General features: G+C 41.8%; 1 protein-coding gene across 12 annotated transcripts; it reads left to right on the forward strand.

Moving 5' to 3' along the window:
* The first annotated feature begins 1,602 nt into the window (after positions 1–1,602).
* Positions 1,603–27,829, forward strand: c2cd5 (C2 calcium dependent domain containing 5). 12 transcript variants are annotated; one of them, XM_028586409.1, is made up of 31 exons: positions 1,603–1,910; positions 2,445–2,553; positions 2,702–2,788; positions 2,950–3,121; positions 3,222–3,317; positions 3,730–3,885; positions 3,999–4,236; positions 6,227–6,387; positions 7,553–7,771; positions 8,279–8,367; positions 11,036–11,144; positions 15,358–15,472; positions 15,641–15,739; positions 15,861–15,972; positions 16,450–16,529; positions 16,895–17,081; positions 17,166–17,330; positions 17,777–17,821; positions 18,511–18,651; positions 18,732–18,795; positions 18,935–18,996; positions 20,998–21,096; positions 21,246–21,335; positions 21,976–22,054; positions 22,633–22,725; positions 22,821–22,889; positions 23,233–23,265; positions 23,680–23,781; positions 25,042–25,235; positions 25,827–25,973; positions 26,114–27,829. In XM_028586409.1, exons 2-31 carry the CDS (start codon positions 2,464–2,466, stop codon positions 26,237–26,239), a joined length of 3,519 nt encoding a protein of 1,172 aa, XP_028442210.1. In that variant the 5' UTR covers positions 1,603–1,910; positions 2,445–2,463; the 3' UTR covers positions 26,240–27,829. The 12 variants fall into 12 exon arrangements, with proteins under 12 accessions (XP_028442210.1, XP_028442211.1, XP_028442214.1 ...); XM_028586410.1 differs by having other exon boundaries at positions 23,710–23,781; XM_028586413.1 differs by lacking the exon at positions 23,680–23,781.
* Positions 27,830–27,977: the final 148 nt, after the last annotated feature.

The raw sequence follows: 27,977 nt of genomic DNA on the forward strand, positions 1-27,977 counted from the left end.
TTCAGGGTCACATGTTGGAGTCCCAGCATGCACACAGGCAGGCACTATGGCCCAGATTACCTGATTTATGTATGCATTTGGATTGTAGGAACAAACATAAACAAACACCACAGCTGAGATTCAAACCAAGGACATTTCTTTTATGTAAAGTGACAGTGCTGACCATGTAACCAATATTTCTCTTATTTCTAACAGGATGTTTACAGGTTTATGTGGGATTACCAGGAAAGCATGTCATAAATGTCTGCTCTGTTATCACTTGCAAGGTGGACACATTTTCATTTCTATCTCTTGGGTTTGCATTGAAAACTGATTAAATTTGCATAGGGCTAAATCACTTTGGGCCATAGCTTGTGTGTGTGTGTGTGTGTATGTGTGTTTGTGACATGATTTGAATATAGTTTGAATATAATGCAAAAAGAAACTATTGGTTCGATGTTTATTGTATCTTTTTTTCGTCTTTATGGCACATAGCTGTTACCATCCTTTAAGGGTTGGAAAGTGTTGACCTTGATGGTGTCAACCTCCTCTGGCATGCTTCTCTTCTATGGGAGTGATGATATGTGTTGTGGGTCTACATGAACAAAAGCATGTCGTGTTTTAAATAGAGGCAGGTTCAGTGTAGTCTCCTGGTGCATGAGACAACATGCAACACAACTTCTTTGCATCTATTTTTGGAACACAACTCCATTGTCATCCTCCTGACCCTCTCTAAGTATTTCAGATATTGTAACGAACAAGGGGCTAGTAATTTTAAACAGCTATTTAAGGAAAATTCTAACTTTTAAAATGTGTCCAGGTGAGAGGACATCATTATATTAACACATATGGTCATACATTAATGTAACCTGTAACCTAATCTTGAGCGATGGCTCCCTCTCTTAATAGTTACGGGGATGACACATGACATTTGTCTTATAGACCAAAAATACCAACCTATGGCCTGACTTCCCTCAATGGACAGAGGTGACAAGCTGTTTGCTTTGTGATTTAATTCAGACAAATCCACCTGGTGCATAGTTCAGCATTGGAGTATTTCATGACAAATAAGCCTCAGCCAGCACCTCATTAGAAAGCACTGAAACAATATAAGTGCATTGTGGGATTTTATGAAGATAAGAAAAATTTAAAACAACAACAACAACATCATACTTATCCATTTCTGTTTACAGTGTAAATAAAAAGTCAATTGAAACAAAAGGTAAACAATAACATTATTGACCAATAACACTTTACATAACATAACATAACATAACATAACATAACATAACATAACATAACATAACATAACATAGAGACATTATATTTATAACAAAAGGTGAGTAGGCTACTTGCTTCCTCCGACCAGTGTCACCTGGAAGAGGTTGTTAACGTTGCGCATGTCGAAGACAAACCCGAATGCTGCCTTTAGTTAATTTCGGAATACTATATTTTTGTGTGTACGTAGCTACGTAAACTACAGAGAAAGAGATCAAAATCTTCTCTCAGGTCTTATTTTATTCATATGTATATATTGTTTTAATGTTTCCAGTGAGGGTAGTTGTTAAAAGGTTTATTTTTATTTTTTTTTATTTCTGACAGGAACATTAGTGTAGAGTTTCACATGGAAGAACGACTTTACTAGGTGTACTTGAAGGCAGCACATACTAACCCGTGAAAACTCATTCATCATGAACTGTATCAGGCAGGCTAGCCGTTAGCTTTACGCGCTAAACAGTGACATGTGTCTGTCCTAACGTCACTCGAACAGCCTTATCTATTTAGCCGTAATATCAGCTGATGAATATTTCTAAACTGAACGACACTTTCCTGCCTGGTGTACTGGAAACCAACGTTAACGTATCGTGTTATGGGAGATACACGGAGGTCAGACGAGCGGTGGGCTGTTGACTCAACAGTAACGTAGAAACGTTAGTGTCCCGCTGCCGCTTTGACAGCTGTTTGTTGATATTGTAGCAGTGGTAAGGATGATGCTTTTTGCACTGGAAGCAGCAATATGATATTGTTGTTACATAGGCGTTGGCTTTGCATTATAATTGTAAAAACATGGCCGATCAAGTAGAGCTAAGGAGATTGACTGCAATGCAGTTAACCTAAGTGGCTTTTCTTGCTAGACTAGCTTTGCTAACATAATCTAGCTAACGGACAGTTGCTGTCGGGTACGTAGCTAAACCATAACTTTGAACCAAGGCGATAGGCTATTTAGCTATAGTTAAGCTAGAAGCGTTACATTCTAGTTTAGCTGAGGGAAGCTAGCGTAATAGCTAACGATGATGAACATGTAACGTAAGTTATATAAGGGAGGGGGCTCTCCACACTGTCAACAACATATGCCCATGTAGTTAACGTTAAGTGGCCCACTCTTCAGTCTTCACTGTTGATTACAGCAGGTGTCAGTTTAAAAGCCATTGATACATTTATTATCGTTATTAATTTGATCACAGATCATCCTAAAAGTGAATCATGCCTGGGAAACTTAAGGTAAAAATTGTGGCAGGGCGCCACTTGCCTGTGATGGACAGAGCCAGTGACCTTACTGATGCTTTTGTAGAGGTGAGTGAAGCTTGAAAAGCAAGTCTTTCTTCACATCTACAACAACATACAATTTACATGTGGTTTCAGTATGGTTGGTACATCATTATTACTCAAAATAGTAAATATGGTTTTTAAAAGATGTGTCTTGTGCCTTTTTATTTCCCAGGTTAAGTTTGGAAACACAACTTTCAAAACTGATGTCTTTCCCAAATCCCTCAATCCACAGTGGAACTCAGAATGGTTCAAATTTGAGGTAAAATGCATGTGAGCTTCTCTTTAAACATGGCAGGCAGTGGTAGTATTGTTTTAATACATTGCACAATGTGAATTAATTGAATTTTAGTATTCCCAACCTTTCTTACATTCTTGTCTCTGCCCTGTTTTGTCGTCTTGCCCCCTACTCATGCTGTGTAGGTTGATGATGAGGACTTGCAGGATGAGCCATTGCAGGTCACAGTGTTGGACCACGACACTTACAGTGCTAACGATGCCATAGGGAAAGTTTACATTGACATTGACCCGCTGCTGTGCAGTGAGGCTGCCTCTGTCATCTCTGGCTGGTTTCCCATCTATGATACCATCCATGGTACAATAATAAACTAATCTGACCATGATAATTGCACTTTTTCCCCCTTGTTATGTACCATTCCTTATTATTATGTATTTTTCTCTCTGTTATTTGTTAGGTATTCGAGGGGAGATCAATGTCCTAGTCAAAGTGGAGCTTTTCAACGATTTGAACCGCTTCAGACAGTCCTCCTGTGGGGTCAAGTTCTTCTGCAGTACGTCTGACTTGACTTTTGGTTCACAGTTTGTTTGCAGATTAAAAATCCATCACAAGACGCAATTTGTGTGCATAAAATGCAGATCGACAGTATATAGGGCAATTACCTATGAAGCAATGCATGAATGATGTTTAATTTGAGGACATAATAATGTTGATGTTTTAGGCACAAAGGTCTTGCTCTTATTCAGTCTTATGTGCACCAACAGAAAAGGTGTCATTTCCAAGATCAATAAGATTACAAGCTGCGTCAGTGCCGATTGTGTCTGCGATCTGTAAACAAGGAATTGTCACTTAAGGATATGTGCTTAAAATGCAATAACAGCTGAAGAGAGGTTTAGAAGAAAATTTTCCCATTTATCTAAAATCCTTTCACTCTGTGATGATGTTTGTCTAATTGTGTATGTTAGCCACATCCATTCCACGGTGCTACAGGGCAGCGATGGTGCATGGGTTTGTGGAGGAACTTGTGGTGAATGAAGATCCAGAGTACCAGTGGATTGACCGAATAAGAAGTCCTCGGGCCTCCAATGAGGCCCGTCAGAGGCTCATCTCTCTCATGTCTGGTAAGAAAACTCACGGTCATCCTCTTTTCATGTTGTTGTGGAGGAAGAGGAATTTAGTCCTCCGTGTTCTCCACCTCTCTTGTTCATGTGGCTGTGTGTTCTCCCCTATTTAGGAGAGCTGCAGAGGAAAATAGGGCTTAAGGTACTGGAGATGGGCGGGAATGCGGTGGTGGGCTACTTGCAGTGTTTTGACCTGGAGGGAGAGTCGGGCCTGGTGGTCCGGGCCATAGGTACTGCCTGCACACTGGACAAACTCAGCTCTGGAAGCGCCCCCAACTCCAACACACATATGCACCCTAACACAGCCCCTGCTTCCAATGCCTGCAATTCCCCTTCTAAGGATGGAAAGGAGTAAGTTTGAGCCAACAACACAAGCATGGACCCTGCCTCTTTTTATGTGCAAGTTTCACTTGCAAATCTACTGTAGAATGTGAGAATGGGGAAAGATGATCGGTGTGCCCATGAGAGGGAGAGCGTGTGGACCAAATGTACTGAATGTTAGTCTGTGTGTAGTCTAGCTGTTACTCCTGTGTGTGTCTCAGAATCTTTGATTCCCCCTTTTGTAGTTTGTGTCTATTATGTCACCTGTATTGCATCATAAAACTAACCGCACACAACATATCCTGAGACACACACACGTACAGTAACACACAGCCATCCTCAATCCCCGTCCTCCCTTGTCTGCTCTTTTAGACCGCTCTTGCACAGCTTTCTGTTCTGCCTCTGCATGTTTTAGTGCTGCGTCTTTTAGTGAATATCTAGCACACATTCTGCTCGGCCTCTAAAAGTGTGCTCCTTCACTTTGTTCTGTTGTCCCCACCCTGGCTATTGAGTGTTTAGCTTGTGATTTCATCCAAATACTGGAAACAAACCTACAGTTGAGTGCATGTGTGCCTCTTTTTTTTTTTTTTTTTTTTTTTTTTTTTTTTTTTTTTTTTTTTTGCATTTATGCAATGTATCTGTGTGTCAGTGCGTGTGAGATTGTGTATCAGGGATATAAACACCTTGTGATTTTGCAATGGTTCCTCCTCCTCCACCACATCTTTCTGTTGATGGTTATTGTTCAGATACATTTTAAAAAATGTCTCTAGAGGTTAGCTTGTCCCTGTACCTGTTTAGGTCTTTATCTTGTTTTTCATCCCTGTTGCGCATGTTTGTGTGAGACTGAGCTCTTTAGCTGAGAGCTATGCATAAGTTTCCTGCTGCTTTCAAATGCCTTTAAATGGAAAATATAGAGAGTGTAAAACAAACTACTTTTTCCTTTTTTGTATCCTTTTACACTCTATTGCAATGTTGTAGTGTTGGTTCTTGTGTGCGTGTCTTTCTCCCTCTCTGGCTCTCTGGCTACATTCGGATTGTTTCTCACTTCTTGTGTCCAAACGGTCGTCTGTCTTCTTCCCTCTGCGTGCTGACTGGCCCAGGTCCCCCCTTACCCACGGATGCCGCTCCACCCACAACAGCCCAGTGCATTTGGCCTGCAGCTCCCAGAGACTGTCCCAGAACTTCTCTGTCTCTGTTCCCACACTCATCTTCACTGGTACGCAGAGACAGGGAAGGAAATAGATACAAGAGAAAGAAAAGAAGTAGAGAGTGATGTTTATATGGAACGAGAAAAGTGAATATACTTCAGCTGGACTCTGGTTGGTTGACAGCCATGTATTAGCAATAAAGCCATTATGTAGACAGAGGCATCAAAACAAAGAAGGACGGCAGACCCTTATACCTTTTGTTAGAGAAAGATCCAACGTTGATACTAGCCTCAAATCCCTCCACCTGTCATGCTTTTCCAACAATAGTGGTTGGGCAGTCAGGTTCCCAGTGGCATCCTTCTGCAAGGGCCTGTGGTCTCTCTACAGTCCTCTGACCTTTGCTTCACTCTAGTGGGACACATGCTTCTGCTTGTCATCCTCAGTTGAATCTGACCACCTTGTGTTTTGGCATGTTGCTTTATTCAGTTTAGTGTGCGTGTTTGTGTGTGTGTGTGTGTGTGTGTGTGTGTGTGTGTGTGTGTGTGTGTGTGTACATTTCATTTGTGTTTATCTGATTTTTGCTTTCCACTCTTGCTCTGTTGTTCTCCAGCCATCCGTAGCACCTCAAACACACCTCACCCAAAGCTAAGAAATCGCACATTAAAACAAGCACCTTCCCACTCAATGGCAGGCATCGCTAACCAACTCCCATATATGCACACACACACACACACACACACACACACACACACACACACACACACACACACACACACACACTCACACACACACACACTCAGAGGTGGCGACTGACGTGTGTGTGTGTGTGTGTGTGTGTGTTTGTGTGTGTGTGTGTCATGTTCTCCTGGCAGGCCGGTATTTGGTGAGGACCTGACCTCGTCCTCCGGCCCGCCAACCCCTTTCAGAGCCCTTCCCACCACCTCCTCCTCTCCTCCCCCCTTCTCTCCCTCCAAGCCATGCAGCCGCCAGTCCTCATCATCAGACACAGACCTCAGTTTGACGCCCAAGACGGGTAAGAACACTTGGCCCCACCCCCTCTCCCATTCTCATCCCTCCCTTCTCCCTCACCTCATTGTGGTGCTACTCTGGTGGTGGTTTTTGAATTTTTTATCATTTATTTAATAAATTCTTTTCATGGTTGAGTTTAACATTATTATAAATTATGTTGTTGTTTTTTTTTTTGCTGTGTCCCATCCTCCTCTTTGTCCTCAGTGGCCTGGTGTGTCTTCATTTTTCACACTATTATAAAAACATATTTAAGAGAGCCTTTAGTTTTTATAAAATGTACTTAATTGTGCGAAGACACACCAGATCTCTGTATTAGTTTTGCCCCCCTGTTGTGGTCTTTAATAGAAGCATTGTGTCTCATAAGGGTGCTGTTGTTGATCTAAGGTCACTTCTTCATTAGCAGCCATTATGGTTAATCATTGAGGAAATGGTAAGTTTAGTCAAACTTTGCCTGAAGGACAACTTGAGCACATTTTAACGCAGTTCAGCTATAAAAACTGAATAGCATGAAGAACCTGCTGCTCCCTTGACCCCTCAGGAGGGAACCAGCAGGCCCCCAAGCCAGCCTCACTCCTCTTTCCATCCACTCCTCTACTTTTCTTTTTCATATTTCCTCTTCTCTCTCAAATATTCTCATATTCTCTCCATTTTTCAATCCTATCATTTTGCCTACAATATCCTCATTTGTGTTAACTTGCCTATCCTTATCCTTTGCATACCTCCTTTCTGTAGCTCGGTTTCCAGACCTCTGAATGGCCTCCCACATCTCCGATTTGTTCTGCGATTGAAATGAGACTGGTGTTGTGCCCACTGATGATATTTGCCCACTAGTTGGAGAAGCAGTCACCCAATCAGAACTTTGTAAGCTTGCTAGCTAAATCCATGATAAATGCCGACAATCGTTGCAGAGAGAGCGGTAAAAGCAAAACAAAACATCAACATCAACAACATAACGGCTAACATGAACACCGTGTCGTGCTTAATGGATGAAGTGAAACTATGGCAATTCAGTCTTTCTCTCTACGCTACTGTCCACTTTCTCCCCGTCACATCCTTCTTCCCCTGCTTGGTCGTTGTGCTTCTGACCACTCTCCTCATTTCACTGCCTGTCCATTCTCACTATATCTGTGTTTCTCTTTGCACCCTTCATCTTTTTTTCTGCTGGAAAGTGGAGACAGTGAGAAGCATGCGTGGGATCTTCCTCTGCCCCAGCTCCCCCACCCTCTCCACGGACACTCTGTCCCTTGTTGGCTTTGGCTCAGTGGGCTGTGGTCATGGCTCTGCCCCTAGAGCCACCACCCCGCCCCCTCCCTCCTCCATTCCCTCAGACACTGTCTTGCTGAGAAAGAGCGTGTCCTTCACTGAGGACCTGCTGCTGGCAGCCTCCGGTATAGTAGGCCTGCTGTGTGTCATCAAGTAACAGAACCTTCCAATAGTGTAGTGTTGTCGCCTTTCTTGTATATTGGGTCAACAGCAGGACTGTTCAGATTGACTTGACTGGTGTTATCTGAAACAAATAACTCAACATGCATGGTGCATCTGCCCAGAGCTCATTGTGAGGCAACAGTACTGACTGATAGTCCTGAGTCCTACTCAGGATTCTCCTACTCCAGCATGTGGTTTGTTTATCAGGCATGCTCAAACCTTATTCTAGGTCCAGTATTTATGCCTGAATAAGAGAAAATGTTAAGAGTAGGCTAGTCTTAGCATGAGGATAAAGTAGGTGTATTGACAGTTCTCAATTTAAGGTGTTGTGTGCAATTCCAGCTGTTGCTTTCACTTGGTTTGTCATAATAACATTAATACTGCAATGTAATAATCAACTGACTGTTTGACTGGCTCTTTAGTCAATTGACCTGTGTGTTGAAAGTGACAAAACTCTCCTCTGTGGTCAGGAATGGGCAGTGGGGGCAGCGTCGGGAAGGAGGCAGGGCCTCTGAAGACCCTGCTCAGACAGCAGACGCAGACGGCTCTCGAGCAGAGGGTACGATGACTCAGCGCTCACATGTGCTTATAAATGTGTTTCTCTACTCACGCTATATGCAGACCTTTGATACTGAAATGCACTGCAAAACACAAGTCAAAGTGTGCAGTTTCACTGAATTTCACATACACATACAGTACAGGCCAAAAGTTTGGACACACCTTCTCATTCAATGCGTTTTCTTTATTTTTATAACATACATTTTAGATTCTCACTGAAGGCATCAAAACTATGAATGAACACATATGGAATTATGTACTTAACAAAAAAGTGTGAATTAACTGAAAACATGTCTTATATTTTAGATTCTTCAAAGTAGCCACCCTTTGCTTTTTTTGATAACTCTGCAAACCCTTGGTGTTCTCTCAATGAGCTTCATGAGGTAGTCACCTGAAATGGTTTTCACTTCACAGGTGTGCCTTGTCAGGGTGAATTAGTGGATTTTTTTCCCTTATTAATAAAAAAGCATGGGTGGCTACTTTGAGGAATCTTAAAATATAAGACATGTTTTCAGTTATTACACACTTTTTTGTTAAGTACATAATTCCATATGTGTTCATAAATAGTTTTGATGCCTTCAGTGAGAATCTACAATGTAAATAGTCATGGAAATAAAAAGGAAACGCATTGAATGAGAAGGTGTGTCCAAACTTTTGGCCTGTACTGTACATGGTGTTTTTGTTTCAGGCTGGCCCTAATTGACTTGCTGCATAACTGCAACGAAACACAGAAGGATAAAAAAATCGTTTGTCTTTTTGTTTGTTTTTTCGACCCTCAAGCGGCAACACAAGTCCAAGAAGCGTATCAGCCTCAGATGTCTGCACATAGGGTCAGACAGTTACTCTGTGTCGCACACTATTCACACAGCTGAATTCTTTGTGAAAGATCACTAATTTACACATAAGTGTATAATGGGGAGTGGGTCTGTGTAAGAGCAAGTAATGTTCCCTTTCTCTGTCCTCTTGACCATTTTTGCTACTCAGGGAGCGTCCTCCTCTGGGTTATTGTTAAACGCCAGGGTATGTCCCATCAGTGTGTGTCTCTCTCTCTCTCTCTCTCTCTCTCTCTCTCTCTCTCTCTCTCTCTCTCTCTCTCTCTCTCTCTCTCTCTCTCTCTCTCCCTCCCCCTCCACCTTTCCCATAACATCCTGACCAGCTGATGGCCACCACTAAGTCTGAATCAACTCCTAACCAGTCCCTCCTCTGCTGTTTGTAGATTTCAGTGGGGCAGGCTGGGCTGAGCAACATGGCAGTGGGTCCTTGTGTGACCCCTGCTGTGTGTTTGCTTGGCACCCACCGCACTCTAAAAGGTTCAGACATGTTAGGCGGAGGGCTGGAGGCTAGGAGTTGTGTTCCCTTCAAGTTTGAAGGGGTGTGTGACTGTGCGTGTGTGTGCCATCTGGATACTCATGTCAAACACCTCCCTCCTTTCTGACTTCTTTTCCTGAGTCTGATTTGGTTTCCCTGCGTCAACAACGGGAATGAGCACGCTCACCTCATCACCTCATTCTTGCCTCCTTGCTCCGAATGGGAGGAGCTGTCAGTCAAATTAGTAGCTATCTTTCTTGCTGGAGTACTTGACAAGAAAGAAACGTATCAGTAGTCCCACCGGATTTATTTTTTTCCCCCACAAAAGCCATTCATCACATATACCTGCATGGTTGGAAATCACAACGTCCCTTCAGATTTTCTGTAGGGTGGTCATCACTTCATCCAAGGATGAATACCAAGATGCTAACAGGTAGTCCAAGTATTTCCAGCTCCTCTTGTGAGTGACTGCATGGATTTGCATTCACAGTTTTTGACTGGAAGCAGAGAACCAGCTATTACGTTAGTTGACTGAAAAGCATGTAAAACAGAGGCCTGATCCTCAGCCAGGGCCTTGTGTGTTTGTGTGTTTGTTCTTCACTTTCAACTCCAAACCTAATTAATGCATTTGTATAGATTTGTAAGGATTGAATGAATCACTAAATCGGTGACACAAAATATGTAGGCTTTCCTGAAAACACATTTTCCCAATCACTTCCAGATCTATTTGAAATGCTCTCACGTTTGTGTCTACAAGTGTAGGCTGGAATGCCAGGGGTACACTTTGCATGGGGGACACACCATCACAGTCAATCCTTGCTGCATGCTGCCGCTTTTCCAAAGTAAAACTGTAGTAGTATTATTAGTACACATGTCAGTTAGAGATACAGTACATGTACATAGAAAAACAGGTGTCTTTAATCAATACATTTTTACAATATGCCCAGAGAGAGATAATTAAATCTAAAGTGTGCAGTTTTTAATATGTTTTGAAGATATTAATTCTTGTGCCTGTAGCTGCTGTTACAAAAAAATTAGACTTCTCTGTTTTTACATATAATTAGTCTATAATTGTTGTTTTTGAAGCCATATAAAAAATATTGTCCTGTAATACAAAGTACTGATATGTAGTTCCTAAAATAATATTTTGTAACATGTTTTCCACCTAGTCAAAACAGGATATGGGACAATAGAAACGGTCAACACTGATGTTAGACCTTAGGTCAAGAAAAATACCATAAAATCTAATAAAATGCTGGAATCATTGAGAGGCCACTTAATATGATTCGCAAAAATACATTGGAAAAGTCCAGAGTGTGTTTTCCCTTACTGTAATTGACCTGGCTGTTTTCTACCGGCAGGAGTTCCCCTTCTTCACCTTGACGTCTTTCCCACCTGGTTTTCTGCTTCATGTCGGTGGAGTGGTCAGCGCCCGCTCTGTCAAACTACTGGACCGTATACACAACCCTGGTGAGTGCAGCGCACACAAACACACACACACTGTCCTAATGTAGCTTGCTCATTGTCCTGTGGAACGATATAAGTGAGCTCCTCTATTAACTTACAATGTTGTGTGGGTGTCCAGTCTTGTTGAAACTGGCTGTTAGTTAATGCTGCCCATTATCCATTTGTGTTGAATAGTTTTCCCATGTATGGTCCCAACCTGTTTGATTGTTTAGAGAAATCATGTTGAAAGACTTTAGTAACGTACAAAATCCTAAAGCAGGTGAAAGCTGTTCCTGGATACACTTATAGATTGCAGCTTTGTAGCCTTTTGATGGAAATAAAGTTAGCATAGGCTATGATCAGTTATGTCAAAATGTTTTATGGATAGGGGCAACTTTCACCTTGTGGTTTGACTGACTGACTTTGTGTAATGTATGGTCTGTGCCATGCGTGCGTGCGCGTGTGCGTGTGCCCTAGTCGCTGTGTAATTGTGTGCTGCTCCCTGGAGGTGAGGTGCAATAGTGGTGCATGGCTCCAGTCTGTTGCCTGCTGCTTCTGTTGTCTGGTGTTTTTGGCTGCAGGTGGTGCTGCTGTGGTGAGGTACTGGGGTGTTTCAAATATACTCTTGAGTTTCCAAAAAGGCTTCTTCCATCTCTGAGTTGAAATCCTTTATCCGTTTTATTTCCTTTTAAACTTTATTTAATGAGATTTATATTGATGACCATAAGACATTTGCTCTTTAAACGAGTACCTGTCGTTTAAAAGTGTTGGACTGTCTGAGTCCACTCTGCAGCTTCAGTCATTTTACCATTTGACCGCTCTGACTCAAGGATGTCTGAGAATTTAGGGAGAGGGGAGTGCTGATGAATGTCGGCTGGGTTAGGATAAGCAGGGTTCTTTTCAGAGATGGACAGGGGAACCAATATAAGACCCCACAAATTATTATAGTAACCTGCAAAAAGGTCTAGACATGCAATGATTAAAATTCATCTCTAAACTAGTGTAAATGGAATTGTTTTCACATTGTTTTCCCTGATCCAAATTGCAGGTTTAACTCTGAAAACCATTCTGAAAAGAGCGCTGTTCACTGTTGCTATGCCTTGACTATATCAACTACAGAGCAACATTAAAGGTACCGTGTGGAGCTTTTGACCCCAAGTAGCACTATGGAGCAATGTTTTTTACAAGTTTGTCCATGTCCAAAATGCAATACATTGACCATTGGTGGCAGTAACGTGCAATAATTTAAAATGTTAAAACTTTTAAGGCTTTTATGAAGAAGGTGTGTTAGACCTACTGGACACACAAGATACACACAACTCCGTTGTTTAAAAGAAAACTCCACAGGGCACCTTTTTAAATGTAGAAAGTATACTATATTAGACTTCAACTGCATGCCCCTTTTTGCATTATTATAGCTTCTCTTCTTAAATCTTTTTAAAATTTTTGGCTCAATCTGTAGCTTTTACTCATCTCTATTCTTTTTTCCTCGTCAGTCTTCATCTTTCGAGATTGTGTTAGTAGGCCTGAATATAGTTTGTCTTTGCATAGCGACTGTGAAGTGCGGTCTGTCTTTGCATAGTGACTGCGGAGTGCTGCTGTTGTGCTGTGCTTGTTGTTAGACTGTCTCTTCTTTTCTTTTTCTCTCTTTCCTGTACTAACGGTGTGTTCTGGCCCAGCCTTGGGTAACACACGCTCATACAAACTGCTAGACTGGAATAGTGTCACTGCAGGTATTTCCCCCCTTTTACTGCTCTCACCCACAGGAGTGATGGCAGCTCAGTGAAGTTAAACCTGTGCTCTCTTAGCATGCACCCAACACTGACATTAAACTAACATAGACCAGCTAGCCTAAATATCCACAAACAAATTCAACATTAGCTGGATAGTGTATCGCTGAAAATTGATCAATTCGGTGAGCTGCCATTCTCCTCCTCTCTAATCTGTGTGAGTGTGTGCTGAGCTGAGTTGAGCATGCGCTGTGTCCCCACCCCATCCAGCCTGGCCTGACCCCACCCAGCTCATCACGCTGCACAGAAGACCTACAGCTCTTCCCTAACATTGTCCCAGCGCCAGGGTTTACGCTAGACTTTTTTTTTATTTATTTATTTTTTTTTGGACAGCCAATATAGTCTATAGCCAATATGCCAGAATTCCTGCCATATAGAACAACTACCGGACACTTTTTAAATAGCCATATACTACATTTAAACATCAATAACACACTAAAAATACAAACCCTATGTTCCAAGTTCCAACTACAAGTGTATTTTAAGAAGTCAGCAGAATGATCTCTTCACAAACTTTGTGCATTGAGTATATAGGCTACTGTACAACAATACAATAAAAAAAATAGACTTGCTATTAGGTTTGGGTGATATGTTAAATTTTTCAACTGGCCACTGTCAGCTCAGCAGCAGGGACTGCTGATATATTTGCTCAGGTGTGTGTGTGGCGATGGCGGCATCGACAACCCCCCCTTTTTGAGTCTATAAATTCACAACCTGCCAATAAACCATATATTCCTACACTTATTTTCCTTATGAAATAGAAAAATACAACCGTAACTTTACACCTTCTGATTTCAAGTTTCTATAGCCCCGTTTTCACCTGGTATTAAAATCCGATCTGTGTGATACGATTACAAGTGGATAGCTCTAAGAACTGGTGTGAATGCACCAACAATCACCACATCTTTTTGTCTAATATATATTCTTAATTCAGAGTAAGATGTGAAAGTAAAAGCTGGCATATGCCGGCTATCGTAAACCCTGCCCAGCGCTGTTCTAACGCTTCCTGAATCAGCATCGTGGTCAAACCTGTCTAGACCAGAGGAGGTTTAGGAGGTTTACTCTGTGACAAAGAGCCATTGACCAGGCATGTGCATCCCTGACTCACTGGGCCGTATTCATACTGAGAGAGAGAGAGAGAGAGAGAAGGAGAGAGAGAGAAGGAGAGATGGATGAATGGATGCATGGAAGGCAGGTTGATTTGATGGGTGGCAGTTGAGGAAAATTAAAAAAATTGGTTTGGGATGGATAATAGGGATGGAAGGAAAGATATGAGCTTGGGGAATGGAAGAAGTTTGATATCACTCAGTATTCTCTTACTTAAAAACTAGACTACATTTGATGGACTCTGTTGAATGAATATGGCCCTTCTCTGCCCATGAGCGTGCACATGGTCATGAGCGTGCACGTGGTGAGCCTGTGTGACATGCTGCTTCTGGTTTAAAGGAACCCACCTCGTGGCCCTGATGCCTGGCCATCAGTCATTATTCTTCATCTCTTCAGTTGATCTCCCATTATTTTCCCCTCATCCATTCTCCTGTCTCACCCAGAAGCTCAGTTTCTTTTCTATTTTTTGGGGGGGTTCCTTCAGCATGTGGCCCTCTTAAGGAGTCATGGGGTGCGGCTCAATACTCTAATGTAGCTTCCTTACATGTTCTTTGCTCAGTGATCCAGAAATGAGAAATAAACTCACAACTGGCAGCGATTAGGCTCTCATGAACAACATTAATAAAACAGATGTGGTATTGCAGCAATGCCTCATGAGACTATTGAAACACACCCATGGTTTAGCCTACAGTAAGTATGATGAAGGCTCAATCCCTTTTAATTTAAAACCTTTGTCACCAGGGTAGGACACACATCAGGCTCAGGGTCTTCTATGTAATTACTCTTTTACCAGCCAGCAAGATTTTCTCTCTATAACCTTCACAGCCAAAACATACCTAACAGCTGGTGACCGGATCTCTCACCTGTGTCCTTTCTGTTGATGTGGCTGACTGAAAGGAGACATAAAGAAGAGAGACAATTATTTTATATAATGTGCATTGAAGGAATGCCAGTGAGAACACACACAATTAACCTAACCATTGACTTTGCCTTCATCATCATCATCCTCAAACTCTCATTTCATCATTCTAATTGTCCTTTTTGTTTCACAAACTGATAGTTGGTTTTGGCTTGCTTTGATACACCATTTAATTCATGTATCATCCGCAAATACAAAGTGTACAGTTTGATGTCTGTTTGTTTTCTGGTAAATGAAAGCAATCAGATTAGATACAAACTTGCCAGATTTCATGTTAGAGTGGTTATACGTGTCAGGCAGTCAGGTTAGCGTTAACTCATCATTAGCTAGACTTCTGTGTTCAGTGAGGGTTTTGATAAATAACTTGGCCAGTTCGAATTTTTTGTGAAAGCTGTCCGATTCAGAATTTTGTGTTTTCCAGATGAGCCAGAGACTCGCGACGCCTGGTGGGAGGAGATTCGCCAGGAGATCAAATCTCATGCCAAAGCTCTTGGTTGCCATGGTGTTGTGGGGTACAGTGAGAGCACTAGCATCTGGTATGTAGTAGGACATACACACATGGTAAAATATGACCCTTTTATCTTTTTTTGCCTGCCAACTGCCATAAATGCCATGTTTATGTTCATAAACATAAGGTATCATGTCCTGATCTCGTCCTCTCCCCTTCCTTTCTCCCTTGATCTGTCCATCTCCCCTAAACCCAGTGAGGAGGTGTGTATCCTGTCAGCATCAGGCACAGCAGCCATCCTGAATCCTCGGTATATGCGTGAAGGCTGCCTAGACATTGGAATTTCAGACCACAGGTTGTTATGATTCAGAGACTGAGCAAACTGATTATAAATCCTTGTATGTGTACAGTTTATGTCAGCACGGATTAGATTGAGCTATGGAGGCTGATACCAGATGGTGTGTGTTGTTCGCCAGGTTCGAGGAGCCATCTCCCCCGAGCTGTGGCTTTTGCCACATCCCGTATGATGAGCTCAACATGCCCTTTCCGGCCCAGCTCACCTACTGTTACCACTGCAGGCGACAAAAGGTCTCATATATGTGTTCTTGTTTGCCTAAATCAAAGACTCCTCAGTGTTTCCTTTAGGATTTTCTTTTAGCAGAAACACACACACACACACACACACACACACACACACACACACACACACACACACACATGAAAATGGAGCTGACACTTCGCTGCAACACAAACAAATATATTTATTCACCTCTATTCACACACACACCTGGTCTCTTTCTCCTTTCTCCCTTTTTCTGCCGAGTGACTCGTGTGCCCGCTCGCGGTGTGACGCGTGTGTCCGCGCAATTCTCCAACATGCACTCCAACAATGCAGCCCTATTTCTGATACCGTGGGGGGCAGAAATGTTGCCGTGGGGGGCTGCAACGATCAAATCAACATAGAGGAAACACTGCTCCTACATGTTAAACATACCTTTGGTTGTCCAAAAGTATGAATGCAGTTTAGTATGAATTTATCATAATAATTGTTGTGTTTTTTTCAAGGTTCCTGATGTGCTGTTCACAACAATCAACCTTCCACAAGAAGCAGCTGTCACAGGGAAGGGCTGCCTTATCCAGGCCAGGTAAAACACCTCACAGTTAAATGGCTTCAAGCCCTTTTCAAATGATTGCCAACACTGAGAAGAAACACAGCAAATCAAGCCAAATCAGATCATAAAGAAATGTAGCTCTAACTTCAATAGCAACAGAGACATTTCAACAGTAACAGGATTTATACAATAATATAGGTAAGATTTAGGGCAGTGAAATGTATAGCAAAGGGGAGAACTTAAATCCCTCTGATTCAGCAATCACATCTGTGTTATCTGAAAATATTTCCCCAGTGGCAGCATGTACAGTAGGCTGAACCAACACACGTACCAAAATGGAGCCTCACATCAAAGACATTGATCAAAGTGAATTAATGCAAGTGTTTAATGTCTTCTAGGCTGTGTCGTCTAAAAAAGAAGGCCCAGGGTGAAGTGAATGCGACGGCCATCTCCAACCTGCTGCCTTTCATGGAGTACGAGCTGCACACTCAGCTGATGAACAAGCTGAAGCTGCGGAGCATGAACGCTCTGTTTGGCTTACACATACAGATCAGTGTTGGAGAGAACATGCTCCTGGGTCTGGCTGTAGGTTGACATTTTAGGTTAACGGCTTAATCAACCATACATGTGCTTGCTGCAACTCCTTAAAATGTGTGTGTGTGTGTTCAGTCTGCTACAGGAGTGTACCTTACAGCCTTGCCGGCACCAGGGGGCATCCAGATTGCGGGGAAGACTACTGGTGACCTGAGCAATGAGCACCACATCCTCACCATCCAGAAAAGGATTAATGACACGATAGCCAAGAACAAAGAGCTCTATCAAATAAACCCTGCGGTGAGCTTTGTGGTTACATCTGCAAATTATCCCCTAGTAGGCCAGGTTTCCACTGCTAAGTAGGTTTCCGCAGTGTTTAATTTCAACACTACAGTAGCCAGGGTGTCATGTGGGTGGTAGCCCTACAGCCCATGGCATAGTCAATGTGAAAATCTTGAACACAAAAGTAAATAGAAAGCTTTGGGAACGTGTTTCAACCAAAAAGTTTAAAATAGTGTTCAGATGTGTTGGAAACTTAGCATTAATTTACCTGTATTTTAGGTCAATTGTATTTGTTTTTAAGGCTTTGATGTCAGATGTCAGAATAAGTTTATGGTCATTAAATACTTAAGAATTGTGCCTGGCACATACAGTGTTAATATCATGTACGTAATCATACATTATATATAGTCTGTTCTTGTGAATGATGATAAATTTACCCCTCTTGTCTCTCTCTGGTCATAAAGAAATTATTTGCCCTGGACCCTGAGGTGTTCTGCGGCATAAACATGGTACTGAGCACGGCAACTTTTAGCTGTGAGACACAGCAAAGCATGACAAATATTTCACTATATTAATCACAATATTACACCACTTTTACTATAACTGTATAACTGTTCTTAACTGGGGACGTTTGGGAGCAGGTGGATGTGTAACCCACTCCAGAGTCACCTCTCGAGGGCAACCTACTGTAGACTCATTGTATCTGTGTTAATGTGCTCTTATTATGGCCATCTACCCTGCCCATTCACACTCACCTGTATATGTTTTTATGGTGCGTGTGTGTGTGTGTTTTCGCTCACTCCTTACCCTTCCAGATCCATATTCAAATTAACATCAGCCGTGTGTGTGTGTGTGTGTGTGTGTGTGTGTGTGTGTGTGTGTGTGTGTGTGTGTGTGTGTGTGTGTGTGTGTGTGTGTGTGTGTGTGTGTGTGTGTGTGTGTATGTGTGTGTGTGTACTGTGTGTGTGTGTGTGTGTGTGTGTGTGTGTGTGTGTGTGTGTGTGTGTGTGTGTGTGTGTGTGTGATGCTGCGACTCATTGGGTACTTGAGTGAGTGTGAGCATGTGATGTGTTATTAACATAGACTTTCTACTGGCTGTAGTCTGGGCACATGTGAGATGCAGATGTGGGCTGCTGTGGTGTTCTGGTGTGCACTTTGACATCCCGTCTGCTCAGGTCTTGTGTCCATTTGTTTGCAGGAGCTGACAGAGGAAGTGGTGGGTTCTCCGATTCCTGAGCCGAGGCAACGATCCAGACTTTTCCGCTCCCACTCAGAAAGCTCAGATGAGCTGTCAGAACTGGACCTCTCCCATGGCAAGAAGGATGCCTTTGTCCTGGAGGTGTGTATCTATAAAAAGAAACCCATTTATATGCAACTATTTCCATGGACAAGTGTAACCATTTGCTGTCGTTTCCATAGATTGATGATACTGATGCTGTGGAGGACATTCACTCCCTCCTCACTGATGCCCCTACCCCCACAGGTATACTCTATCTACTCACTCCACAGCAATGATTATGCACTGCACATGCTCAGTCAGTTATCTCCTGATTGGGTCGAGGCTCTTACAGATGTCATTTGCTTCATCATCCGTGTTGCCATTTCCACTTTCATATCTTCAGGTTTCTACAGCTGCAACACTGAGATCATGCCTGGGATTTACAGCTGGACGTCAGGAGTTCAGGTTACTCTTCATAATACAGTGTTCCTTCCTTCACAGTTTACAGCAAACCTACTGTTTTCTTCACCCAACACAATTTCGGGGTGTCTTTTTCATGCACGTACTTTGTGCCACTGTGCATACATGGTATTTTTTAACCAGTAGAGGCATCTACATTTCCAGCATAACTACAATTTGAACATAAATATCGAAAAATCTGCCTGTAAGGAAGAAATTAAAGGTGCTCTAAGTGATGTTGGGTGACGTTATTCTTGTTGACGTTCAAAGTATTTTCAAACAAAACGAGACTAGGTCGCCCCTCGCTCCTCCTCATCCCATCCCCTCCCCCTTCCTTCCGGACCGACTGAATGCGTAAGCAGCCTAAATATATACGTTAACTGACCTCTGCTCTGAATAGAAACCGTCATAATCCTACCATTCAATGATTAGGCTACTAATCATTTGCACAAATTAACAATTGTACTCTTTGCCTTAAAAGTAAGCAGAAGATAATGTTACTCAGGAAATTTACCATGAAGATCCATTTTCTATAACGCTAGAATATGAAGCGTAAATATCTCTTTCACTCTGTTCCTCCCTCTCTCTCATTGGCTAAAATATTAATTTCCTAAGTCATATTAACTTCCACTACTCGCTTTTAATGCAAAGTGTACAGGTGTTTGTTTTTGCAAATGACAAGTGACACATTGAATGGTTTCATTTAAGAGCAGTAGTTCATAAATGTATATTTTTAGACTATCATTTAGTCTGTCCGCTATTATCTGTCACGCTTTTTCTTGCGTTTTTTTATTTTTTATAGAGGACGAGTTTCCTTCTCTACATATTATATGCCTTGCTCCCTGGTATATATGGACATAGAAAATAATAGAAATTGCACTGTAAAATCTAGAAACTATAAAGATAATAAAGTGATAAATTCCATGCATGAATGGAACAGAGTATATTCATCAGTTATTTCCCCCCAGGCAAAATATAAAGTCAAAAACCATTAAGGTGTCCTCTCCCTGTTGTTACATGAATGTACAGTAGCCTACATCACTAGATAGTTACTGGTCCAGTGAACTAAGTCTATAATTTGGGAGGATTGTACAATTAGGATACAGTATGTTCTTAAATTGTACAATCCTCCCAAATTATAGTCCCAGTTTACTGGACAACACAAATTGTGTGCTAAGAATGCCAAATACAATGCACATGGAAGCAGAACAAACATGATCCTTATTGTTAAAGAATAAAAAAAGAAATTATAAACTAAAATAATTTAAGGTGCATTGGGGAACTATAGAAATGTACAGCATTGTATGTATTGCCCTTAGTAACAGACTTCATTTAAAACTCATTTGAAATTTTATCAGCCTTTTCTAATTATCTCAACAACTGCCATAATCTATTCATCAAACTTCTTACAACAATATGAACAGCAGTCTTCATACTGCAATATAACAGTAACAATGACAAATTTATAATTATAAAAAAAAATAATGGTCACAACTTTAAATAATAACAGTACGTAAATGAACAGCAATATGCACCTGTTGTATTTTAATCCAGGCTGATAAGAAAAGGGTAAAACCACTGCTGAGTGAACAGAAAAGGTTCCAGGATTAAATAAATCCTGGCTGTTAGCCTGGTCAGGACCAGGCTAGCTGCACAGAATAAATCTCCATGGTGATTTATGTGCCTCTGCTTTCGTGAAACCGAGTCAAGGCTAAATTCTTCCAGGATAACCAGGAAATCCCGGCTTAATCCCTTATCTTGGTTTTGTGAAACAGGCCCCAGGTTGGTAACTTTGTTTTTGTTGGGGTTTGTGGACCCTAGGCTGTCTACAGAGACCGCGTTTTTTTACAGTGTGTTCAGGGGACCGGCAGCTCGCGGATAGTGAGGAGAGGTTTGCTGTATGTGACAAAAAATGTTGTAGCCTAAAAAACGCGTGACATCGCTTAGAGTACCTTTAAGCCCCTTTTTTGTTTGTTTATGCTATGTGTTTCTGTTACTGTCTTGCAGATGTTTACATCGGTGAGGGTCTTTAGGTTGAGTAATGCCAGTCTTACTAACCAAGGCTTGAACAAGATCTTCACTGACCTATGTGAGAATCTGCTAAAGGTAAGAAGCCATTATAGAGTACATACAGTTGGTAATTACACCATAATGTGTTGCAATGCTTATCCTTTGTAATGGGAATGTGACACACTGTTTATAATGGTTCTTGCAGTGGTTGTTGTAAAGGAGTTAATTCATTGTGTTTGTTTCAGAGTTTCTACTTCAAGTTGCGCTCTATGATCCCCTGCTGTCTGTGTCAGCTCAACTTCACTGTAGCAGTGCCAGAAGAAGAACTTATACAGGTAATAAATGGTATTGCAGCTCCTCCGGTTAAAAAGTATATCTCACTGAGCTCAGAAATTACAACTCGAGCGACTCGGTTGACTGTTCGGGGTGAGGGTAGGATTCCTCAGCGTAAAACGGCATTCGGAAGCTCAGCTTTCTCAAGTGTGGCTATCAGACAGTGGAATAAGTTGCCAACAGAGCTGATAACGTGCAAATTTTAACATTTTTTCATATCGGGCCAAAAAAATGGCTTCTTTTAAAACAAACATGCTCACATAATGTATAGTAATTGATGTGTATGTGGGAGTGTATTAGTAAATGAATGCTGAGGAATGAATTAAGGGTGGGATCATTTTAATGTTCATTTGAATGTTGGTTTTGGGATAAATGTGTTATTAAATTCATTTGTTGACATCAGCCTGCCCAGGGACTACAGGTGGAAACTAGCACATGTGCTACAACCTGGTATAATTCATCTCTCCTGTCTAAGGTTAATGTATATTGTACGTTGTCCCTGTTTAAATAAATAAAGGAAAAGAAAAAGGAGAGGTTTTGGGCCAGCTCTGATTTGTGACACTGCAAACCAAACAGAATTGATGAGTCAAATGAAAAAGTTTCTCATATCTACTACTGTATCTCTGCCTGTGTGCCTCTCAGGTCGCTGTGACAGCAGTTGCCATGACGTTTGACAAAGACCAGGCTCAGGAAAAGCCAGCAGACAAGCCCACCACCAAAGGTCTGTCTGGTTAAAGGAGATTATTTATGCTTTTGGGCAAGTTTTTCTACTGACCCAAAGTCAGAAGCTCATTATTACATCACCATAGCTTCGCTCAATTTCTGGATCTGTGGCTTCAGTTGCAGCTCTGCTCAAATGTAGGGAATCCCATATTTGACAGCACTGAGGTTTTATTATATTAAACTTGTTAGTCTAATGTTAACAGCTTTTTTAAGCAATGTGTTGTATTTGTTGCTAGTCAAATTTGAGTGATGTGTCATTTACAAAATCTAGTTTAATTAGACAAGCCATCTACTGTCTCTTTGGACACATATAAAGCTGTATCTTTGAGCAGAGCTGCTACTTGATCCCTCAGTCATGTAGCTTCTGAGCTACGATAGGCTAATGAACTGCTTGCAGAAACATAAAAAGGATTTTAAGAGTTTGTCTCCGTAGCAGTCAAGTAGGAGAACAGAACTATCCCTTTTAAAGACCACAGTAGTCTAAACAGTGTAACACATTTAAGAAATAACACTTATGTTGTGTTTTGTATTTGAGAGCAGTCTAAAGTCCCTGAGTGATTATGTGCTTCTTTTCAGGAGGCAGTGAGACTGAAGAGCAGCTGCAGTTTCCCATGGAGTTATGTGCAGATGCGTCATCCGCCAACACTCAGCCATCATCCAAAATCTCAGGTAGCTTTTAACCTTTTTTTTAATTGCTCCCTTACCTCCTCCTCTTCCCTGCTTCACTAAAAGGCATTGCCCATCTCTTCCACTAACAACTTTAGGTACAGTCTCTTTACTCACACCAGCTGCAAAACTCTGCCAAAATCAGCTGGTTATGGTTCTTTCACCAGGTAAATAAACAGTGATGTGTCATAGCCCAGTGTGTTCTGTTTTGATGTGAACTTGAGACTAGATGACCGTGTGATGTCTAGATGAGATGTCAAGCTCCTAAAGTAGCCTGGCTTACTTTTTGTTCACATGAAATGAACACCATAACAAGAGCAAGCAGCTAGCTCCATCTGTAGCAAGTTCTGACTATAGATGGATAGCATTTTGATGTACAAAACATTTAGATTGGGAGGTGAAACCTAAGTAACACATGCTGTGTAAGCCTTGTGGCAAGGGATTGATCATGAACCCTGTTCGCTCCCTGCCAAGTACAAAGGTAGACTTGTGTCTGTATGTGTGTGACAGGTGTCCCAGAGAATACCAACGTCTCATCCAGAGGTGAGCCCCCTTCCCCTCAACTATCTCTCCCTGCTCCCAAAACTACTACACTGCCCTGTTTTGACTTTCAATCCTTTTGTCGCGGACAGAGTTATCCTGCACCACTTCCAAACCTCACCCACTTTTGTTCTTTTCGGTTCGTTTGTTCATTTTTTGTGTACTGTTTTTTTTCCTTTCTTTTTTCTCTGTTGTTGTTGTTGTTGCGTTTGTGTATGTTTGGGTGTGGGCTGTGTGTGTGTGTGTGTGTGTGTGTGTGTGTGTGTGTGTGTGTGTGTGTGTGTGTGTGTGTGTGTGTGTGTGTGTGTGTGTGTGTGTGTGTGTGTGTGTGTGTGTGTGTGTGTGTGTGTGTGTGTGTGTGTGTGTGTGTGTGTGTGTGTGTGTGTGTGCGTGCGTGTGTGTGCGTGTTCTCTCCAGCTGCCTCCGTTGATTACGGTTCCTTTGCAGACAGATGCAGCACCTGGCTAGAGCTGCTTAGGCTGAAAGCTCACACCATAAGACGAGGATCAGTTAAGACAAGTAGGAGGACACAGTCTCTAATACACTCTGGTGATCATATCCACAAATAATACAGAACACAGATTCACAAGCGATCACACACACACACACACACACCCACCTGTGCTCGCATACGCTCACACACCCCTCCATGCATGCCGCTGGGGGGCGGAGCATCTTAAATCAAGCACCAGCTTTTTAGCTAGAGTGTGAACGTTGACGCCCCGCCCCTCAGAGGGATCCACAATCAGCAGCTTGGCTTTGGAATGCCTGTAGCCGTGGCAACCATGATGACAAATTAATAGGATGTGAAAAAAAAAAAAATTGCATTGAGCGTGCTTGTACTTGTCTAGATCTGAAAGGGTTAGATGAGTTGCAGTAATTTGATGACAATTACTGTAAGAATTCCTTTGATTTTTTTTTTCTCTGCATTTGCAATTGTGAATGTACTTAAGCTGAGAAGACATCCCATGATTTGAGGATGTACTGTACACATACAAATTAAGATAGACATAGAAATCAAGGTGGGGTGGGTGGGGGGCAATGCTTTTCTGCTAGATCTGGTGTGATTTTCAGTCCTGTGCACAATAATAGTAAACTACAATCTAATGTATGGCTCTGAAGGTTCCTGGTTTGATGGATGTAAGCCACATCAGGTAAATTTGCAGACGATAATGGACTATCTTTCACACTCTGGCTCGTGTACGTGTGCCCAGCTCAGCTCATAGCTGTCTCTGTCCGTCTCCATTTCTCAAGCCTCTTTCACAAATGCAAACAGATTCAACCAATCAGTATTCTCTCATGTACTTCACTGTACTGCAAATGATGTATTCACACTTGTAAACATACACAGCTGTGCCCAGGTCTGTCTGTCTGTCTGCAGACACTGTTTAACTGTCTTGTCGGTTTGCTTCAACTGCATGATATGCATTGCAGCGCGCGCTTTCCAAGTGATTGTCTTGGCACCACACATCCACACCACGGCATGTCAAGTCACACGTTTCTAACACACACACACAGAAAACTGACATACTCGCAGATAAGAGCACACACGTGTTACTCCCACTGTAAAAACACTATCAGGGTTGCATTTTTTTGCACGTACATTTCACATTCACATTTCTTTCTGCTTTAAAGTTCATATCTGCTTTTATTTTTCCACTATTTTTGAGTGTTTTCTGGTATTTCCATTCCCTTTTGTCTTTTTTTCCACCTCCCCTCCTCTTGTTTTCTTTTCATGTCTCGCTCTTTTGGACCTCCACTTGCTCTCTGAACCTGCAGTCTCATCTTTGGAGCACTGCAGTCCGCTGCCTGAGGGACGTTCCCGCTCGCTGCGCTCCAACCGCTCGTTCAGGGGCAGTCCAGTCACCGTGGTGAAGATGACGCCGCTCTCCTTCCTCCCCGGGACACGCATCATTAAATACCTTGGGATCATCAACATGTTTTTTATCAGAGAGACAACATCATTACGGGAGGTACGACAGCAAGAACACATGCACAGGCCCCAGGATCTTAGGCAAAGTGTAGACATACCTGTACACATTGAGAGATGGAACCCTCTGGAAATTGATGATGGAGATGTTCACAGATGACGACTCAGATGATTTCAGATTATAGGCAGCTTTATTCAATATTTAACAAGATTCTCATGAGGGAGAACACCTAGCCATGCACCGCTGCACAGACCCAAGTGCTCTCTCCGAACTTCGGATTGACCTTACAGTCTTATAGATCCTTAAACTAACATCTGGAAACCCTCATCCATGATACTATCCTAATACTGACAGGTTTCGATGCTCTGATAAACTGAAGCATCCTGTAGGCCCCCTCCAAAAGTCATCAGTTACTCAATTAGTTACTCAATCAGGGTCTCTAATTTATTATTAACTTGAACATCTGAACCAGATGCCACCATCGCACGCATAGGGGCCTCTTTGCCTCCCTGTGACCTTCTCCCTCGATCGTAGTAACACATTATAGAACATATGAAATATGAAAATACATTTGAGTACATGCAGGCTTGATTATTTTACCTATCATACATGAAATGTGTTTGTCCTCTGCAGGAAGGTGGTGTCAGTGGCTTCCTCCATACATTCATAGCAGAGGTGTTTGCGATGGTTCGAGCCCATGTAGCAGCCCTGGGTGGCAATGCAGTGGTGTCCTACAGCATGAAAGAGTGTATGTTAATGGAAAATCCAAACAAGAACCAGGTAGTCACACACACACTTGAAGTATTTACCTGTTACAGTCCATTTTTACATGAAAGCACAATGAACTACCCTCTGCATCCTTAGACCTTTACAGTTAATATCCTTATGGTCTAATCTTCTTGTCTTTGTTCCCACTTAAGGCTCAGTGTCTCATTAATGTGAGTGGTGATGCCGTCATCTGTGTCAGGGAAACGGACCAGGAGCCCAATCCCTCAATGGCAAATATCGGACAGACCTGCGCTAGCGGAACAGATGGGGCAACATGACAGTGAAACACAGAGCTTCACTTTGTCTGCAGGACACACTATCTAAGTAAATATGCTCGATAAGTCTAGCCGTCCAAATTTGAGTCATTTCTGTCTGCCTTAAAACTCTGTAAAAGATCCAAAGATTGGGACACAGGTAATAAAGAACAAGTACTCACACACTCAAAAGCATGCAGTCTGGATTAATATGGAAGTACAGGATGTGTCTCTGTGTTTGCTATGTTTAAAGAGAGCATTTGTGCTGGAGATACTAATGTAGCTCAACGTCAAAGGACCCCTCTGCATCTAACTTTTGCCTATGTGTTACATCCGTCCATATTTGGGGTCACCCAGAGCTACAGTAGATTGGCCATTCCTTTGTGTGGGCACAAGTGATGCTTGAGGCAGCTATGACTAATTTGTCCATCCATAGCTCACAGCTCAGCTCATTAAATGGCCAAGCCAAAAGGGACACAGTTGTATACCATCAAATAATGTATAAACAGTCAGGTTCTCATTCAGTGTTAAGCTCTGTTGTGAGTAACTTGCAGATTAAAGGCCCACCTGCTCATTTCAGAGTGGCCACATAATGACTGCAGAGTAAGGCAAGTATTACAATTTCAAAAGCTGGTGCTCTTCCTCAAAATAGAAAATTCTCACTAGAATGGAAATTTTGAAACTAGAATCTAAACAATCCTGTGATGCCATTTTGCTTAAATTATATTAGTTGGTGTCCAGTTTCATGTCAAAATTAGATTTTTTTTTATGGATAATTTTCCTAATTACTGTCACAGTATTGCTCACAATCAGTTTCCTATAGATAATCAAATTTCTTCATAAAGTGTCAAATAATGATATATAAATAAATAATGTTTCATCTATAATAAAAAAAAAACAGGCCAGGATTACTGGTTCATGCACGTATTTTTGTAGAAGAATTTTCAATTTTTAAAACTATTAGAATTTGTATTGCTTCATCTTAAAATGGTCAAATCAGCAATAGCAAAATCATGTGTATGCCTTTTTATTTACTGTGATTGGTATAATGTGACCCTTTGGGGTCTAACACCAGGGATGTTTCATAGGATAAAGTATTTGGGCTCCTTCTGACTGAATTTGCAGTGTGTACTGAAGCAACTCTTGCTTCACTTGCAGCTCTAGGATCAGTTCCTCTTGTTGATGCTTCTTGCTGTCAGTGTCAGATTTCACATACCGTTGTCAAGCTTCATCACTTTTGCTTTGGCACTTGTATTCTGAATATTTATCTTGCTACTGATCTGTCCATCTTGACATTCATGTCCAATGCTGGAAAAAAAAACACTGTATACATGTTCTTTAAAATCAGATTTTAGTATTTTTGTAACATAAAATGTATGGAACCTGCTCATTTTGCCTGTGCAATGGATTCCTGATATTTTGACTCACTGTGTCTGAGAATTAGTGGTACTCTAATCTGTTTGTGATCAGTTCAGTTTAATATATTTGTGTCTAAAACTTGAATGTACATAGATGCTTTTGCTTTCTGACTAGCAGCATGCAGACCCAGTTTTTATTGCTATGAATCTGTATGCATGTCTGGTATGTCTTGCAAAATAAACTCAGTCAAACCAAGATGCATGTGTTTGATCATCATCTTTGATAAGTGAGCATAATCTTCTTTCGGGAATAAAGTAGAAATTGATATAATACTGTAGGCCCACTGCCATTCAATGCCCAGTTTAGGTTTTGTCAGCTGTATTTTAACCACGGGAATATGCAA

Source organism: Perca flavescens, chromosome 8 (genome assembly GCF_004354835.1).
Source record: "Perca flavescens isolate YP-PL-M2 chromosome 8, PFLA_1.0, whole genome shotgun sequence".
Lineage (NCBI taxonomy): Eukaryota > Metazoa > Chordata > Actinopteri > Perciformes > Percidae > Perca > Perca flavescens.

Bases quoted from the DNA above. Each gene is read 5' to 3' on its own strand.
- c2cd5 (XM_028586409.1), top strand. From the start codon at position 2,464: ATGCCTGGGAAACTTAAGGTAAAAATTGTGGCAGGGCGCCACTTGCCT. The intron at 7,772-8,278 runs GTATAGTAGGCC...CTCTGTGGTCAG, and splicing joins CCTGCTGCTGGCAGCCTCCG to GAATGGGCAGTGGGGGCAGC. The intron at 25,974-26,113 runs GTAGTCACACAC...TTCCCACTTAAG, and splicing joins AAAATCCAAACAAGAACCAG to GCTCAGTGTCTCATTAATGT.